Source organism: Mustela erminea, chromosome 6 (assembly GCF_009829155.1).
Source record: "Mustela erminea isolate mMusErm1 chromosome 6, mMusErm1.Pri, whole genome shotgun sequence".
NCBI lineage: Eukaryota > Metazoa > Chordata > Mammalia > Carnivora > Mustelidae > Mustela > Mustela erminea.
In genome coordinates, this window is record NC_045619.1 from 7,609,775 (window position 1) to 7,627,431 (window position 17,657).

General features: G+C 45.6%; 2 protein-coding genes and 1 non-coding gene across 5 annotated transcripts in view; 1 reads left to right on the plus strand and 2 right to left on the minus strand.

Moving 5' to 3' along the window:
• Window positions 1-4,842: 4,842 nt before the first annotated feature.
• LOC116592330 (nucleolar and coiled-body phosphoprotein 1-like) lies at window positions 4,843-5,927 on the minus strand. The gene is made up of 2 exons (XM_032345584.1): window positions 5,437-5,927; window positions 4,843-5,001 (listed from the first exon to the last, which is right to left on the minus strand). Exons 1-2 carry the CDS (start codon window positions 5,822-5,824, stop codon window positions 4,997-4,999), a joined length of 393 nt encoding a protein of 130 aa, XP_032201475.1. The 5' UTR covers window positions 5,825-5,927; the 3' UTR covers window positions 4,843-4,996.
• A 902-nt stretch (window positions 5,928-6,829) lies between these two features.
• On the plus strand, window positions 6,830-6,935 carry LOC116594588. The gene has a single exon (XR_004287301.1). It is a non-coding gene; the product is annotated as a U6 spliceosomal RNA (small nuclear RNA).
• Window positions 6,936-12,446: 5,511 nt separating this feature from the next.
• XPNPEP3 (X-prolyl aminopeptidase 3) overlaps window positions 12,447-17,657 on the minus strand; it is a 78,191-nt gene continuing 72,980 nt past the window's right edge. For all 3 annotated transcript variants that reach the window (XM_032346165.1, XM_032346166.1, XM_032346167.1), the window contains 2 exons: window positions 17,449-17,569; window positions 12,447-15,854 (listed from right to left, as the gene is read on the minus strand). In XM_032346165.1, coding sequence (XP_032202056.1) covers window positions 15,688-15,854; window positions 17,449-17,569 — 288 coding nt within the window. In that variant the 3' untranslated portion in view covers window positions 12,447-15,687. The remainder of the gene's footprint in view (window positions 15,855-17,448; window positions 17,570-17,657) is intronic.

The following is a 17,657-nucleotide window of genomic DNA, read 5'->3' on the forward strand; positions in this document are numbered from 1 at the left end:
GGATTCTTTGAGGGCAGGGACTGTGTGTTCCCTCCTTACCTGGATGCCTAGCTCGGTCAAAGCTCAGTGAAGTTGAATGAGTGACAATGACAAGTACAAGCTCAGCTCCTGGGTGTTTGCTCTGTAGGGCTCTGGGCTGGAGCACACCTCACCTGGCAGTCCATGTGTCTGCCCAGTCAGCCCTGAGCTGCCCTCACGGATTTTACCCCCAGCAAGATTTCAACTGTAGGCAGGCTTCTTTCCGTCCACTAGCAGTACCTGGACTCCTCTTTTTAACCAGTTTGTAGAGAATATAAAACCACGTGTTATTAAAAAAAAAAACTAAAAGTATAGCGTTCTATGGTTTTTTTAAAAAAAAAAACATTTTATTTATTTATTTGACATGGAGAGAGCACAAGTAGGCAGAGGGGCAGGCAGAGAGAGAGGAGGAAGCAGGCTCTCCACTGAGCAGAGAGCCCGATGTGGGGCTCGATCCTAGGACCCTGGTATCATGACCTGAACCAAAGGCAGAAGCTCAACCCACTGAGCCACTCAGGTGCCCCTAGAGTTCTATGTTGACTTTTCCTATGCTTTTCTCTTTTGCACTGAGATGTTTATTTATTTAGGATAATTTTGGTATAAATTATTGCATTTGGTAGTTGTGTTGTGCTTGCATGTGTTGCTGTGCGATTCTCGAGGCTAGGATCTACCGCAGAGAGAAATGGACACTTCTCGTTGTCTGGAAAAAAGAAAAGGGGAGGACTTCAGACTCTCAGTCAACTGCATGTTCCCACTCCCTTAGGAGCTGTCTCTTGGATAGGGATCCGGGATTGCCCATGTCGGCTCTTGACTTGAGCTCTGTTCTCACCTTTTGCCTAATTCATGCTGGTCAAGGGCTACACTTGGGTAGTCATCTTTGGGGGCATACCAAGAACATCTGCATGGTCTCCTCTCAAGTCCAGAATCAACATCCTAAAATTAAGAGTGATCATGTCATTCTAAGAGTTTATAAGTCATGTATTGGAATGTCTGGGAGTAGCTGTCTGGGAATGCAGCTAGACTTTTTATATTAATTCCTGTAAAAATAATTCCCCTCTTTGATATAATGTGGAGTTACCCTGGAGCATAATCTTGATATAAAATGATACCATCCCATAAAAAATTCCAGAGTAAAAAAAAAAAATAAGTGAATTGGGAATTGCTTTCTCTTTATTACACATGTCACTAATCCTCTCTACATGTATTTTTATACATAAGTAATTGAAGTCACTCAGAAGATGCCTTTTTGGCTGTGTATTATCAGAGAATGTTAGGTTGTCCACATATGATTTAGGTGAATATGGTCAAATTGGTTGCCGAGGACCTGAATCTAAGATCTAAGATCTAAGATGGATTCTAAATGGTCCCAGAACAAAAGGGGGCGGGGGGAGACGTAAGGAAATCAATCAAGAGCATATTTTGTGAGCTCCAGTCCAAGACGGTGACTTAGGAAGGCCCTGAACTCACCTCCTCTAGGAACACAGGAAATCTACACCTATTTATAGAGCAATTCCTCCTGAAGAACTGAGGGCTGACTGAACACTTCTGCCCCGCAAAATATAGAAAGATCATACTGAGAAAGGCAGGACAGACGGACACACAGTGACAAAGGGAACCCCCATCCCTAGCACTGAGAACCGCAGTGGGGAGGGCTCGTACAGAGGGGCTAGGAGCAGTTGCATCTGCCTGCAGTGGGCTGGGGCACAGAAAAAAAAGCCACGGTTTAAAAGAGAAACTAGGATTCAGCCCTAGCACTGTGCCAGGTCCTGGGGAGCTGCTGGAACTCCCTGGTGGGGGGGTGGGGTAAGGGTTGCTGGGGAGGGCCGTGGTTTACACTCTCCCTCCATCTTGAGACAGGAGCTGGGCTCTGGTGACCACAGCTGGCCTGTGCCCTTAGTGGGCCCAGGACACCCAGAGGCACAGAAAAAAAGAATCACGGTTTTAAAACAGCAACTAGAGGGCTGTCTGGCTGGCATAGTCAGTAGAGCACGGGGTTGCGAGTTCAAGCCCCATGTTGGACATGGTGCCTACTTAAAAAATTTTATATATATATATACATACATATATGTATATATATATATATCAAACAAACAAAAAACCCAGCAACTAGAATAGAAAAGATCCAGCCCAAGAACCCTACAAACTGGTGGGGGAGCTGCTGGAAGTCTCTCTGGGTCAGAGGGGCTGGCAAGTACTATGGTTTACACTCTCCTCCACCTTGACAGTGTGAATGGAAGCAGGATCTCCCACACCATCCCCAGGCATCCAACCAAGGTAGCCCCAGTGCAGGGCACACCGGGACACCCCTGGTCAGTGCTCACTGTAGCTCCAATTATCTTGCCAAGGTGACAAAGGTGCAAAGCACCCTGGAACACTGCAAACCTGCACCACTTCAGCTCCAGAGGACTCGCCTGGGCACTGCTGGGGCACAGTGCCCCAGGACACCCTGGCCCATGTCTGCCTCTACCCCAGCCTCCCTGCTAGGGTGCTCTTGCATGGAGTGTCCTGGGACACTCCAGCTTGCACCCACTTCAGCTGCAGCTGTCCTGCCAGTGTGTCCACAGTGCAGAGAGCCCCAGAACAGCACCAGCCTGTGCCCACTTTAGCTGCAGCTGTCCTGCCAAGTATGCCACCTGAGCCAAGAGCCCTGGGACTACCTGGGCCCACACCTATTTCAGCTCTGGTCATCCCACCAGGGAAGCCTCCGCACAGAGTGCCCTGGGACCTCCCACCCACACCAGCCACAGCTCTAGGCAGCCAGCCAGTCTCCAGGCTCTTAAAGTCTACATAGAGGATGACCATACACAAGATCATTCCATTAAGTTTAGGAGACAGGTGCTCCACCTGACTCATAAAAACAAACACAGAAAGTCAAGCAAAATGAGGAGACAGGAATATGCTCCAAAGGAAAGAACAGGACAAAACCTCAGAAAAAGAACTAAATGAAATGGAGATAAACAATCAACCTGATAAAGAGTTCAAAGTAAAGGTCATAAAGATGCTCAGGAGACTGGAGAGAAGTGTTAGAGCTTAGTGAGAACTTAGTGAAGAGATAGAAAACACAAAAAGGAATGATTCAGAGCCGAAGAACACTAACTATAATGAAAAAAACAAAAAAACAAAAAAAATTCCAAAAAACTACGCCAGAGGGAATTAGCAGATCAGAAGATGCAGAACAGATCAGCAACTTGGAAGACAGGATGATGGAAAGCACCCAAACTGAAGAACAAAAAGAATAAAGAATGAAAAAAGATGAGAATAGGTTAAGGGATGTCTTAGGCAGCACAGAGTCCCAGAAGGAGAAGGGAGAAAGAAAGGGGCAGAAAACTTAATTGAAGAAATGACCTGGGGTAGGAAACAGACATTCAGCTTCAGGATGCACAGGGAGTTCCAAACAAAATGAACCGAAGGAGGTCCACATCAAGACACATAATTATAATGCGAAAGATGAAAGATAAAAATGCTGATTCCTCACCTAGAACTATGAAATTAAAAGTTCTGAGAGTAGGCATGAAAATCTGCATTAAATAACAATCTCCATGTGACCTTATGCTTCCTAAAGTTTTAAAGAGTTACTTGATATTAGACTTATAGATGTGCATCACCCCTAAAAATTTCTTCATGACCTTTAGATTCCCTCCCTCTCATCCCTCTTCACCCTGGACTTGGTTCCAGGTAACCACTAAAATCTGCTTTGGTCAGTGTGGGTGAGCTTGCATTTTCCAGGATTTGTCTAAATAGAACCATACAGTATGTATGTACTCTTGCTATGGTCTGATTTCTTTCAGGTGACAAAATCATCTTTTTAAAAAAATTATACATAGGGGCACCTGGGTGGCTCAGTTGGTTAAGCCTCTGCCTTTGGCCCGGGGTCATAATCTCAAGGTCCTGGATGGAGCCCCACATCCAGCTCTCTGCTCAGCAGGGAGCCTGCTTCCCCCTCTCTACCTGCTGCTGCTCTGCCTACTTGTGATCTCTCTCTCTGTCAAATAAATAAAAAATTAAAGAAATTATACATATATTTTATTTTTTTTAAAGATTTATTTGACAGAGATCACAAGTAGGCAGAGAAGCAGGCAGAGAGAGAGGAAGCAGGCTCCTTGCTGAGCAGAGAGCCCGATGTGGGGCTCGATCCCAGGATCCTGAGATGATGACCTGAACTGAAGGCAGAGGCTTTAACCCACTGAGCCACCCAGGCGCCCCAATACATATATTTTAAAGATTTTAGTTATTTATCTGAGAGAGGGAGAGAGCATGGGTTGGGGGGGAGGGGCAAAGGGTGAGCAGACGCCCCACTGAGCAGGGAGCCCACTGTGAGGCTCTATTCTAGGACCTTGGGATCTTGACCTGAGCAGAAGGCAGACATTTAACCCACTGAGCCACCCAGGTGCTCAGGCAGCATAATTGTCTTGAGATTTACCCAGGCTGTAGTGCTGGTCAATAGTTCTTCCACTTTTACCACTGAGTTATATGGCTGTATGTTTACATGTTAGTCCATTCACCTGTCTAGGGACATTGTGATGGACTGTTTCCAATTTGGGGCTATTATAAATAAAGCTGCTATGAATATTCCTGGAAGAAAAAAAAATACCTCGTTTTTTTCAGTATGACCTTTTGCCAAGCTGACTTTTATAAGGTGTGTTGCATCAGTTAGCAACTTGATGTAAAATGATAAAATAGCAGAAAAGCTGTCAATTACTACAAGTTAAATTTTAGTTAGAATGCTATTTAACTTTGTTATCTTCTGTATCAGGAGATCTTCCGATTTATACTCTGGTCTCCCCTGTTAAAAAAAAGAAAGAAAAGACGTGGATTTTATTGGGAGAGGGTTTATACACTGTAACTTTATTATTTGTGCACTCATAAAATGACAAAATCCGTTGGCCTTCTGATAACGTTCCTCGCCCTCTCCCTGCTGTTTCAAGTCTTGGGTTGGGGGCAAGGCTCACCTAGAAGTCATGATCAGCGGGTTTCTGGTTCAGCCTGTGGGACGCACAGGTGGGAAGTGGGGGACAGGAGGGGGAAGGGTAGAAGGGACAGGAGGGGTGAGGAGGGGAAGAGAGGGGGAGGAGAAGGGAGCGGAACCACGGAGAGAAGGGGTAGGGTAGGGGGAAGGGAGGGGTAGAGAGGAGAGAAGGGGTGGGGCAGATGGAAGGGAGGGGTTAAAGGGAGAGGAGGGGTGGGGCGAGGGGGGAAGGGCGGGGTAGAAGGGAGAGGACGGGAGGAGGAGTGGAGGGAGGAGGGGGGGAGGAGTGGAGGGAGGAGGGGGAGGGGAGTGGAGGGAGGAGGGGGAGGGGAGGAGTGGAGGAGTGGAGGGAGGAGGGGAGGAGGGTGTGGGGAGGTGTGGAGGCAGGGAAAGGGGTACGGGAGGGATCGCAGGGTACGGGAGGGATGGGGGAGCAGGGAGGGGAGGATGACCTCGAGGGAGGGCGGGTGTTTCCTTCCTCTCCCCTTCGCACCCCGCGCCGTCCGTGCGGTCGCCCCCCGCCAGCGGGCAGGCCTTGGCTGGCGCCGCTTCCGAGCTGACCCGAGCTCCGGGAGGTGAGAGGCGCCGGCCGGGGCTCCGCCGCCGTCTCGGGTCTGTCGGATTTCGGGCCCCGGATCCCGCTCTCCTGCGCTTCCAGCCCCGGTGCGGCCAGTTCCTCGCCTCCTTGCGCGTCTCCTGTGCGGCCTGCGGAGCGACTTCCGTCTTCCCGACGGGCTCCCGCGGGCTCCCGCTGCCCCTCGGACTTCGGGGGCTCCGTGTGACCGCGGCTCTCGGCTCCCGGACGGTCTCAGAGCCGGAGATACTAGCGCGGGGCCGCATCCTCGGTCGGACTGCCGACGTGCGGCGACAGAGGGTGACACACTAGCCCCGTCCAGGGAGGTCGCGTGAGCTGGCGAGAGGCGGCGGGCGAGGCGCCGTCGGTGCGGAGGAGGCGGGAGCGCGGGGGCGCGCGGGCGTCACGGGGAAGGCGGAGGGCGAGGGGAGCGCGCGAGCGAGAGCGCGCGCGAGGAGGGGCTGTTTTCCTGGAAAATGGAGGGGCACCTAGGGCGCCCATTGTGAGGAGGGGAAGGTCCTGAAACGGTGAACAGAGTGGAGGTGGTTTGGGTTGCGCTGTGCGAGTCAGCCCGCCGCCCAGAAAAGCATCGGACCCTGGAGCGGGGACCCCGGCCGCCCTCACCCGCTGCGCGGCCCAAGGCAGGGGGCTGCCGCTGTGAGGGGCTCGGACGGAGTCACCCACAGCCTGTTCACCGCCGCCGCTCGGAGCCCGTGAGGGCGCGGCCGCCCGGGCTTCGCTGGCTCCGCGCGGCGCGGCGGCGTGACACGCTCTGAGGCCGGCGCTGCCGATGTGCGGCGCTGGCCGGCGGGTTCCCCGTACGCGTCTCTTCGCCCCCAGTAGCCCTGCTCTTTCAGCCACTTGTGACACAGTTTCCTGGTAACTCTCACCCGGGTATATCGTTTTTAAAAAAAACAGGTAACTCAGGACACCTGGGTGGCTCAGTTGGTTAAGCCACTGCCTTCCGCGGAGGTCATGGTCCCGGAGTCCTGGGATCGAGTCCCGGCTTCGGGCTCCGGGCTCTGCGGGGAGTCTGCGTCTCCCTGTGACCCCCCCCCCGCCCCCCGCCACTTCATGCTTTCTCTTTCTCTCTCTCAAATGAATAAATAAAATCTTAGAAAAAAAAAGATTAAAAAAATAGGTACCTCCAAGTACACGTGACATCTCAGACTAGTCTGATTATGGCACAGACCGGGAGATTACAAACTTCTGTTATTGGGTGATGCCGATTTAGCATTTTATTAATTCTTATTTTAATTATTTCCATACTGGTGCTCCTTTCAGCGGCACATATACCAAACTGGAATGGTACAGAGAAGACTGGCATGGGCCCTGCGCAAGGACGACATGCAAATTCAGGAAGCATTTAATTTTCTTTTTTTAAGATTTTATTTATTTATTTGACAGACAGAGATCACAAGTAGGCAGAGAGGCAGGCAGAGAGAGAGGAGGGAGCAGGCCTCCCCGAGGAGCGGAGAGACCGATGCGGGGCTTGATCCAGGACCCTGGGATCATGAGCTGAGCTGAAGGCAGAGGCTTCAACCCACTGAGCCACCCAGGCGCTCCCAGGAAGCATTTAATTACTTAAATACTCAGTCTGCCTTTAGTTCTTGTCTTTCCCTTGCTCATATGCTAATATAATCATTTTTCTAGTAAAAAAAAATTTTTTATGTGCAGCTAAATGGACAATTTACCATTTTAAACATCTTTCAAGTGTACGGTTCAGTGACTTTCCGTGTATTCCGTCTTCAGAACTTTGTCATCTTCCCTTACCAGACTGTCCCCATTAGACAATACCTCCCCACTCCTCCGCTCCCTCAAGACGCTGGCAACCATGATTCTACTTGCTGTGTCTATGAATTTGACTACTCTAGGTACTGCATATAAGCGGAATTAGTATTAGTCCTTTTTTTTTTTTTAAGATTTTATGTTTTTAACTTAATTTCTACACTCAGTGTGGGGCTCGAACTCATAACCCTGACATCAAGAGTCCCATGCTTCACACTGAGCCAGCCAGATGCCCCAATATTGTTTTTTTTTTTAATCTGGCTTGTTTCACATAGCACAGTGTTTTAAAGGTTCATCCATGCTGGAGCATGTATGTTACATTTTTTAAAAGTTGAATAGCATTCCATTGTACGTATATATCACATTTGGTTTATCCATTCATCCACTGATGGACATTTCGTCGTTGCCATCATTTGGCTGTTGTGAATAATGCTGCTGTGAATGTGGGTATATAAATATTGTTTCAGTCCCTGCTTTCAGTTCTTTTGAGTACTTACTTGGAAGTGGAATTGCTGGATCAAATGATACCTCTGTTTAATTTTTGGAGGAACCACCATATTCTATTTTTGTCAAGAGCATACTTTTTCAGGCTGCTGCAGGTGGACTGTATGCCTGTTGTATTTCATGCAGTGTCAAGTACAATTTACTCTGCATCGTGATCCCTACTGTAAAGCAGAATCATTCACACATAATGTAAAGTCCACTGCCCAGAGTATAATTAGCGCAGGGGTTGGCTATAGGTTATTAGAGATTTTTTATTTTTATTTATTTTAATTACATCCATCGTGGGGCTCAAACTCACGATTCCGAGATCAAGAGTTGCATGCTCTACAGACGGAGCCAGCCAGGCCTTTTTAGAGACTTAGTCTGTGTAACATGTAGATGGCAAAGCCAAATACTGAGCAATGAAATCCTGAATAACATTTTCAAGATGACTGTTTTTAAAAACATTTTTGATGTATCACCACAGGCTTCCCAGTCTCAACTTCCCTAGGAAAAGAAAGACAGCATTTAGTGACAAGTATCCAGAACCACTAGGTTTTGCAAACTGGTGGAACTCTGGATCAGTATTCACATAGTGCCACAAATTCTTATGTCCAAAGTAAGCTCCATTCAGTATAATTCTCGATTTTACAGTTAAATACCCCAAATGATGTGCCTTGAAATTAGGGTGTGGGGAGATGCTGATCCCCTCTGTCCTTGGGATGGCCAGGTGGATGGAACTTGGAGCAGCCAGCGCTCCCGTACTTGTCACTTTGGCACCAGAAGTCCTGGACTCCCTGAAATATGGCCAAGGAAGGGCACTACCATGTGGTCACCCACTCTGGCAGCAGCTGCTGACCTTGCTGTTGCTCATCAAGGGACCTGAGGTGTTTCAGGGACCTGAGGTGCTGCTAGCTATGGGCCTCATGGGGACTGAAGACTGGGCTCGGGCTCTTGGCAGGTGTAGCTCCAGACAACCTGGCTTTCTGCTTCACATACATGAAATACTTCTGACTTTTGTGGTCAAAGCTAGGGCCAGGGTGACTGTTCTAAAAACGCATGTTTACATTCTGTGAATTAACAGCTTCATCATCTTGAAATATTTGATGTGATTTCACTTTGATCAAAAATCCACATTATAAGAAGTTTCACATTTGTCAGTGAAAGGAGTTAGGTTCTTTAAATTCAATTTCAAGGGACACCAGGGTGGCTCAGTTGGTTTAGCGACAGCTTTCAGCTCAGGTCATGATCTCAGGGTCTGGGGACTGAGTCTCACATCAGGCTCCTTGCTCAGCCAGGAGCCTGCTTCTCTTTCTTCCTCTACTTGCTACTCTGCTGCTTGTGCAAATAAATAAAATAAAATAAAATAAATTTATTTGCACAATAAATAAATAATTTCTGTCAAATAAATAAATAAAAATGGGAAAAAAACACCAAAAGAAAAATAAATTTAAATTCAATAGTAAATTAGGGAGATTTAATCTAAATACCATAAGATGCCCTTTAAGAGTATACAATTTGAGGATTTTTCATAGGTTCATAGTTTTGGTTTTTTTTTTAAAGATTTTATTCATTTATTTGTCAGAGAGATAGAGAGTACAGGCAGGCAGAGTGGCAGGTAGAGGCAGAGGGAGAAGCAGGCTCCCTGCGGAGCAAGGAGCCCGATGTGGGACTCGATCCCAGGACCCTGAGATCATGACCTGAGCCAAAGGCAGCTGCTTAACCAACTGAGCCACCCAGGCATCCCCATAGGTTCATAGTTTTGCATCACCTTCTATCCAGAACATTTTCATCACCTAAAAAAGAAACTCTGGGGGTGCCTGGGTTGCTCAGTGAGTTAGAGCCTCTCCCTTTGGCTCAGGTCATGATCCCGGGGTCCTGGGATCTGGCCCCGAATGTGGCTCTCTGTTCCGCGGGGAGCCTGCTTCCCCTTCCTCTCTCTCTGCCAGCCTCTGCCTACTTGTGATCTCCTTTCTCCATAGATTTGCCTATTCTGGACATTTTATATAAATGGGCTAATATGTGCCTTTTGAGTCTGGCTTCTTTCACTTAGGACAGTTTTCAAGATGTGTCTGTGTTGTAGCAGGTGTCAGTGCTCCATTCCTTTTTATGGCTAAATAATATTTCAGCGTATGGACATATTGCATCCTGTTTATCCATTCATCAGTTCAATAATAATTTTTAAATGATCATAAAAATGGTTTCAAATTTTTTGTCACCTATTCGTAGAAATAAATTTCTTTTTAATTTTTTTAAAAGATTTTATTTATTTGACAGACAGATCACAAGTAGGCAGAGAGGCAGGCAAAGAGAGAGGGGGAAGCAGGCTCCCCGCTGAACAGAGAGCACAATGCAGGGCTCGATTTCAGGACACTGAGACCATGACCTGAGCCAAAGGCAGAGGCCTTAACCCACTGTGCCACCCTGGCGCCCCTAGAAATAGATTTCTTATAGAGGGCAATTATCAAGAATCTGAAGATATTATCACTAAAAAGTCTGGATCAGTAATTGTGTATTAAAAAGTCATGTTCTCACAAGTGGGCTAAATCTATTGACATTCTAAAAATGATTTCTTGGAAGTGTTACACAAATTTAAAAATTTTTTATAAAACTAGTACATATGATTTTTCTTACCACAATTACATAAAGACCATGGAATGAATTTTTTTTCTCTAAGTCATACGTATATACTCCTAAGTCCCCTCAAGTTTATTCCATTGTGCCATACAAAAAATACCTTTTTATGTATGCCATGATGTGAAAAATGTTGGAAGGCACAACTTAGAGAAAGCCGCGGATTTTATTTAAAGATTTTAATATGGGGGCACCTGGGTGGTTCTGTTGGTTAAGTGTTTGCCTTAAGTTCGGGTCATGTTCTCCGGGTCCTGGGATGGAGCCCCTGTGTCCAGCTCCGTGCTCAGCGGAGAACCTGATTCTCCCTCTCCTTCTGCCCCTCCCTCTGCTTGTGATCTCTCTCTCAAATAAATAAAATCCTTAAAAAAAGATTTTAATTTTATTATTTCTAAAATATTTTAAGTAATCTTAATACCCAGTGTGGGGCTCAAACTTACAACCCTGAGATCAAGTCACATCCTCTACCAAGTAAGCCAACCAGGTGTCCCAGAAAGCCTGATTTTAACGATAGTTCAAACACTCATGGCTGTTTCTATGGCTCACTAAGAAAGTTCATAAATTTACAATTTTTCAGATTGATCTGACTTCCCTATAAAATTCATCCTTTGTAAAATGTTCATGACAAAAGTTCACAGTCTTGAGTAGTACACGGGCTGACTGGGGACCTGTGGGTCAGTTTTGTGGAGTTAACCATTTCCCCCAGCTTTTTTTTTTTTTTTTTTTTTTAAGGATCTATTTATTTGAGAGAAAGAGAACATGAGTGGGGGCAAGGGCAGAGGGAGAGGGACAAGCAGACTCCCCACTCAGCCAGGAGCCTAACATGGGGCTCGATCCCAGGACTCTGAGATCATGAACTGAGCCGAAGTCAGACCCTTAACTGATTGAGCCATCCAGGTGCCCCTCCCCCTAGCTTTCTTGAGGTGTAATAAAACTGTAAGATATTTATAGTGTACATCACGATGACTTAAGTATACATTGTGAAAGCGTGTTCCATCTATCTAATTAACACATCTATCACCTCACATATTTATCTCCCCCCTCCCTTTTTTTGGTGAGAACATTTAAGTTCTACTCTCTTAGAAAATTTTTGTTACACAAGAGTATTATCAACTCTAGTCACCATGTTATACATTAGACCTTTGAGCCAGTTTTTTAATGGACCAGATCTAATTCATTCATTTTTCCCCTCTGAAAGATCATCTTAAGTTTTTGTTTTTAGAGATTTTATTTATTTATTTGAGAGAGAGCGCAAGCACAAGCAAGGGGAGAGCCAGACTCTCTGCTTGCAGGGAGCCTGATGCAGGGACTTGACCCCAGGACCCCAGGATCATGACCTTAGCCGAAGGCAGGTGCTTAACTGACTAAGCCACCCAGGCGCCCAAGATTATAAGTTGAATCATGATTTAAAAAAAAAAGATTTATTTATTTATTTGACAGAGAGGGAACACAAGCAGGGGGAGGGGGAGAGGGAGCAGCAGACTTCCCGCCGAACAGGGAGCCTGATGTGGGGCTTGATCATGGGATCATGACCTGAGCCGAAGGCAGACACCCAACAGCTGAGTCACCCAGGCACCCCAAATCATGATTTATGACAGCAGTTGATAAATACTTTGTACAAAATATATATGTATTTTTAAAAAATATTTCATTTATTTATTTGATAGAGGGAGAAACAGATTCCCCACTGAGCAGAAAGCCTGATACAGAGCTCGATTCCAGGACCTTGAGATCATGACCTGAGCCAAAGGCAGATGCTTAACTAACTGAGCCACCCAGGTGCCCCTAAAATACATATTTTTAAAGATTTATTGAAGTAATCTCTACCCCCAACATGGGGCTCGAATTCACAACCCTGAGACCAAGGGTCACATGCTCTTCCAGCTAAGCCGGGCAGGCGCCCCTCATTTGTAAAACAAAATGATCTCATACTTTAGGCTATAAAGTCTAGATTTGAAAATAACATACACACATCATACACTTTTCTACAGTTTTATAGTTTATTTTTAAAATGATAGTAATAAATGCTTTTCCCTTGTTGGGGAATGACATACCTATTTTCAGTGGGTAGAGCCTTAAAAAGTAACAGCGTTTTGTCCAAACTGAACTTACGTAATTGCACAAAAGTCATACAAAGTATTAGTAAATGCTCACGAAGACAGCAGTTCTCTCAGCTTCTCAGGAAGCATATCCCAAGAGGCCTTGATTTCAGTGGGGATCTGAGCAGTCCTGATGCTCACCCCAAACTCCTCAGTAACACACAGGCAGAGGGGAGAGCAGGCAGGAGGACCCTTGTACTATGTGACAATGGGCTTCTGCTCTAACTAAACATTAGCATTTAATGATGTATCACCTTCTCATTATATTAGGAACACTAAACACTTCAGCTTGAAGGGTTTATATTTTCCCAGGATTAAAATTTAACCCTATCAGCTTAAGTTTTAGGCCTCAGATTCCACCTCAGGAAACTAAAATTTTAAAAAAATCGACCACACCATAAAAGATCTCTTGCAAGCAGGGTCCTTTATGCTGTCCCCATCCTGGGCCCTCACTTAGTTTTTAAGACACACTCATACACAAACGAGTTCTACTATCATTGCTCATATGCCAGCTGAGGGACAGCAGACAAGGTCTAACTCAAATCCCACTTTTGTTTTCTTCTAGCAGTTACTGGAAAACACAGTGTTACAAAGGACTCTGAGGTCACAGCTGGCGTGGCAGGGCAGTCCTTGTGCTGTACTTGTGATCTCTGGCACAGACACAGGACAAAAGGCAACACTCCTGCATCAGATCTGCAGTCTTTCTATTATTAAGAAAGCTAAAGACGATGTTATGTCAGCTTTGAAAAATATAACACAGCCCAATTTTTCTATTTGAATGAGTTACAGTGTCTTCATCTGGGATTTTCTTATTTCATGGATCCTAATCTCAAATTAAGATATAATGTCTATGGTAGGAGTTTTCCCTTTCTGACCTTACAAAGATTAGTGAAAAAGTAAGGGTGTTTTCCAAGAAGACCCAGAGAGAACTGCCAGTCACTACGAGAAGTACCTTCCCAGCTTAGATACTATGGCCATGGGCAGAGGAGGGTTTCTACTCCAGCAATTGCTACTTCTGTGTTTCAAATAAAAAAGTCTTGTTTTCCAATTATGAGGAAAAACACAAATTTCTGAGATAAACACACAAAAGTAAATGGCAGAGGCTATGAAGATACACTTCCTTCATTTAGATGGCACCATTCATGACCAACCATCTCTCTTCAACTGAGGGAGAAAAATCCCAGTGTACCATTAGAAGGACTTCTGAAGATTAAGATTTCCATTAGGAGAGCCTGGTGCGTATGTGAAGTATTATACTTACACATGGAAGAAATTCAGGGCTTGTCTGTGGCATGGCTAAGAATGAATGAGATTTCTGCATTGTGCATCGCATCTGCTTAAAAAACCCTCAACATGTCAGGAAGCCCTGAAACACCGTGTCATCCATTTCTTGATGGTTCTAGTAGTCTCATTTAATATTTAGCTACTGGGACTCAAAGGACAATGTACTTGGCTTGGGGATTAAAAGTCCCCAGAAGAAGTCTGCCATAGCCATTCTAAGCAGGACTGACAGTATCTGCAGAACTTGACTAGAAGCAGAAGCAGTCTGTTTGTTTCATGTCCAGGGGTGCTGCTATACATAAAAGCCACATAGACTTTTTGCTAGAAAGCTGAAGACCACAGAACATGATTTATAGGAAGGAAAGGAAATTCCTTATTCCAGGATTGGAAATGAACTGAGGAAACTCAATACAAAGGAAAGGGTTGTTGGGGTCACAGAAGCCCAGAGGGTGAGAAGATAGACTTGCGGATCTATTTTCAGTCCCTTCTTTTAGAAAGTAGCACACGAGTTGGAGGGAGGTGGGGAGGACCCTGGGGAGGCCCAGGGACAAGACTCCAGATGTGTGGCCATCCTCTCCCACAGCTGCTGAGCAAAGTCAGAACACGGCCGTTTGAGTGTTAATCCCCTAACCTGTTTCTTCCTTAAAATCCCTTGGATTCAAGCTCTAACCATCAGCATGTTTTGTACATCTTGGGCCCATATCCAGGTTTAAAGGAGGTGAACACACCAGTTCTATGACAGAAGCTCCTCCATAAACCGTCTGGAATAATCTAGACTTGTTCGCTCTGCAAAGTGAATTCCTGTATGAACGCAGCTGGTGCTGTGTTGAGGGAAATAGGACTCCCGACTCCCGCCCTTCCAGTGCTAGTGTCGGAGAGACAAAAGGATCATAGCATGTTTGCAGGTACCGGGTAAGTTCCATGTATCGCGCTAGACACACTCTAGAATGGTAACAGGCATCTCTCTGAAACCTGGGTGCGGATCCTCTGACTTCAACAGGTAAGAGAGGATCTGCCCTTGGCCAGGGCAGCAGCTTCAAGGGTGTGCTATGAGGGTCAGTGCACTAAGAATCTATAAAGCAAGCATGGATGCGTGGGAAAGGAATCTCCTTCGGATTGAGAACAGACAGACAAGAGGTGTAGCTCTGAAGCACATACGTACACGCTTTTCCTTCTCTTCCATTCCTTCCATCATCAAGATCTAAACACTTTCCAGGCCAAAATAGCAAGAAAAGCTCAAAACTGTTTTGTTAGTTAGTGTTGCTAGAATCTGGATTGGAGCTGAACGGTGGGATTGCAGGACCCTGGTGCCCCCAAGGGCTCATATGACTCTGGAAGAGACGGAGAGCAGTTATGGAAGATATGTACTGGCCACCCACAATCCCTGACAGGTGGCTTTTAGTACAGGCAGAGACACTGGTGGTTAGCTCAAAATAAAAGCATCATCAACAGCTTACAATATTAGGTAGATCTCAGATGTAGAAAGGGAAAGAGCTGGAGAGAAGGAGAAAATTGTATGTTTAATTGTGTTAACTGGAATGCATGGACACATGTAACCACGATCTTCTTGTACATTTAAAAATTAAGCCTGCCTTGGTCATTAATTGTACAGAGTTAATGTCACTAAAGTTGTAGTAACATACCGTTCAGAAATTCAGTTTTCCAGATTTCTAGCTATCTAAAACAAATAAGGATCACATACACAGTTTCATATATTCATACAGTTGCCACACTCGTAAATGGAACACTGGAGAAACACACACGCAGAGATGCCTGGCCGGCACACGTGCACAGGTGCGGACGTACACCCCCTCTAAACCTGAGATGCACGTGGGCTGCAACGAGGGTCAAGAGCCCCTTCTGCATATCTGTTCGATGTCATTCATCTGTTTGGGGCAATCTGCAGAAAGGATGAGAGGTGAATCCTGAGTCACCACTACATCATCTTCAATTCGCACACCAAGACCACGGAACTTCTCTGGGGCGTCTCTGTCATCCTCTGGAATATATATGCCTGAAAAGTAGAAGAAAGAATGTGGCGGAAACTGGATGATTTGGGACAGGCAAGTTAACCTCTCTGCGCTACAACTGATCTGTCAAACTGGGGATCTACCTAGAACTGTGGATATTAAATGAGATAGTACATCCGTGTAAGAGTGTGGCACATAATGGTCAGTTAATGTTGGCTGTCATTGCTAGAACGATAACTGTAGGTGTTCTGTATACCAGACTACAGGCTCTACCATGATTCTGTCATTGTCTAGTGGCTTAAACAGGCCACTAACAGTTACTTATGAGTGTCAATACATGCTGGGAACCAGTAGATTATGTAAATGCATTCTTTCTCTGCCTGATCATCCCCTGGGAAAAGGGAACTACTAAAATAGGGATATAGGGCGCCTGGGTGGCTCAGTGGGTTAAGCCGCTGCCTTCGGCTCAGGTCATGATCTCAGAGTCCTGGGATCGAGTCCCGCATCGGGCTCTCTGCTCAGCAGAGAGCCTGCTTCCCTCTCTCTCTCTCTCTGCCTGCCTCTCCATCTACTTGTGATTTCTCTCTGTCAAATAAATAAATAAAAATCTTTATAAAAAAAAAAATAAAATAAAATAGGGATATAAAGTATTTTAAAATATATTGAAAAAAAAAAACAACCCACTTCACTTGAACAACAAGCTGTAGAAATATTCAAGGAAGACATAAATATGACTGATGCACATGATGTAGAGTAAGAGCGAAACAGGAAGACTTTAAGGAACACTTGGAAAATTCTAAGAGCCCAAGGTACCCTTTCTAATCACGAAGTCAGACAAGAACACGTCTTTTCATATTTAAGAAACTGGAAACTTCTTCCATTATACTCACAGATGCTGCCTTGTGATAAAAAGAAAAAGATCAGCGAAGGACTATGTAGCCAAAGCCTAAGGAAGCGCCAATGCACCAACCAGATTGGAACGCATAGTACGTAAGGCCACAGACAGCAGTGTAGGACTGGGTAGTGTAAAGTGGTGTCCCAGCTATAATTTCTATAATTTAAAGAGGAAAACACTTGAAATCTACAGCCGAAATCCATTTTCTTGACCAAAACAGAGTATTTAAAAATTCCTCTTGTATCAACAATCCTTACACTCCACTGTGACCACCACTTCTCCGCAGAATTCTGCCCACTCCCTGGATCATCAAGCTGGGGAGTCACTAGATCACCAGCTTTCCCTGAAGCTCAGGAAAAAGGACTCAGATCCTAAGGAGAGCAATGTGGGCAGTTCTGCAGAGGGGAACATGGTTAAGTCTGAGTAGCTTTCTGCACAGAAGCACCTGGGACCTCAGAGGCGTGAGCAGCCCACCGCTGCAGAGGAGACTAGTATAAATTAGCCCTGGCAAAGGCAGGGTTTAAAAAAAAGATTTATTTCTTAATATCTACTTACAGAAAGTATTCCCCATCTGTTGTTTATTGGAGAAGTCAAATTAAACAAATTGTGTGATGTTAAATAAGAAAGCTCAAGAAAAAAGTTTAAAATCCAATTCCCATCTCCACTGAAGGGATCCATTTACCCTTCTATCTCATACTATTCGGTGTCCCAAGGGCTCAGAGGCTGCTAGCACCCGGCCTTACCTGGCTCCACTGTGATCACCATACCGGGCTGGAGAGGGAGGGAACGGGGCATGTCTGGAGTGTCATGGACATCCATCCCAAGGTAATGGCCGACATGATGAGGGCAGTATTTTCGAGCAGCCTGGAAAAGGTAATCAGCACAGTGATATTAGAGCAATGACCCCTTGAGGGGAAAGTTGGGCATGTTTAAGTCAGTGAGTTATGTGTTA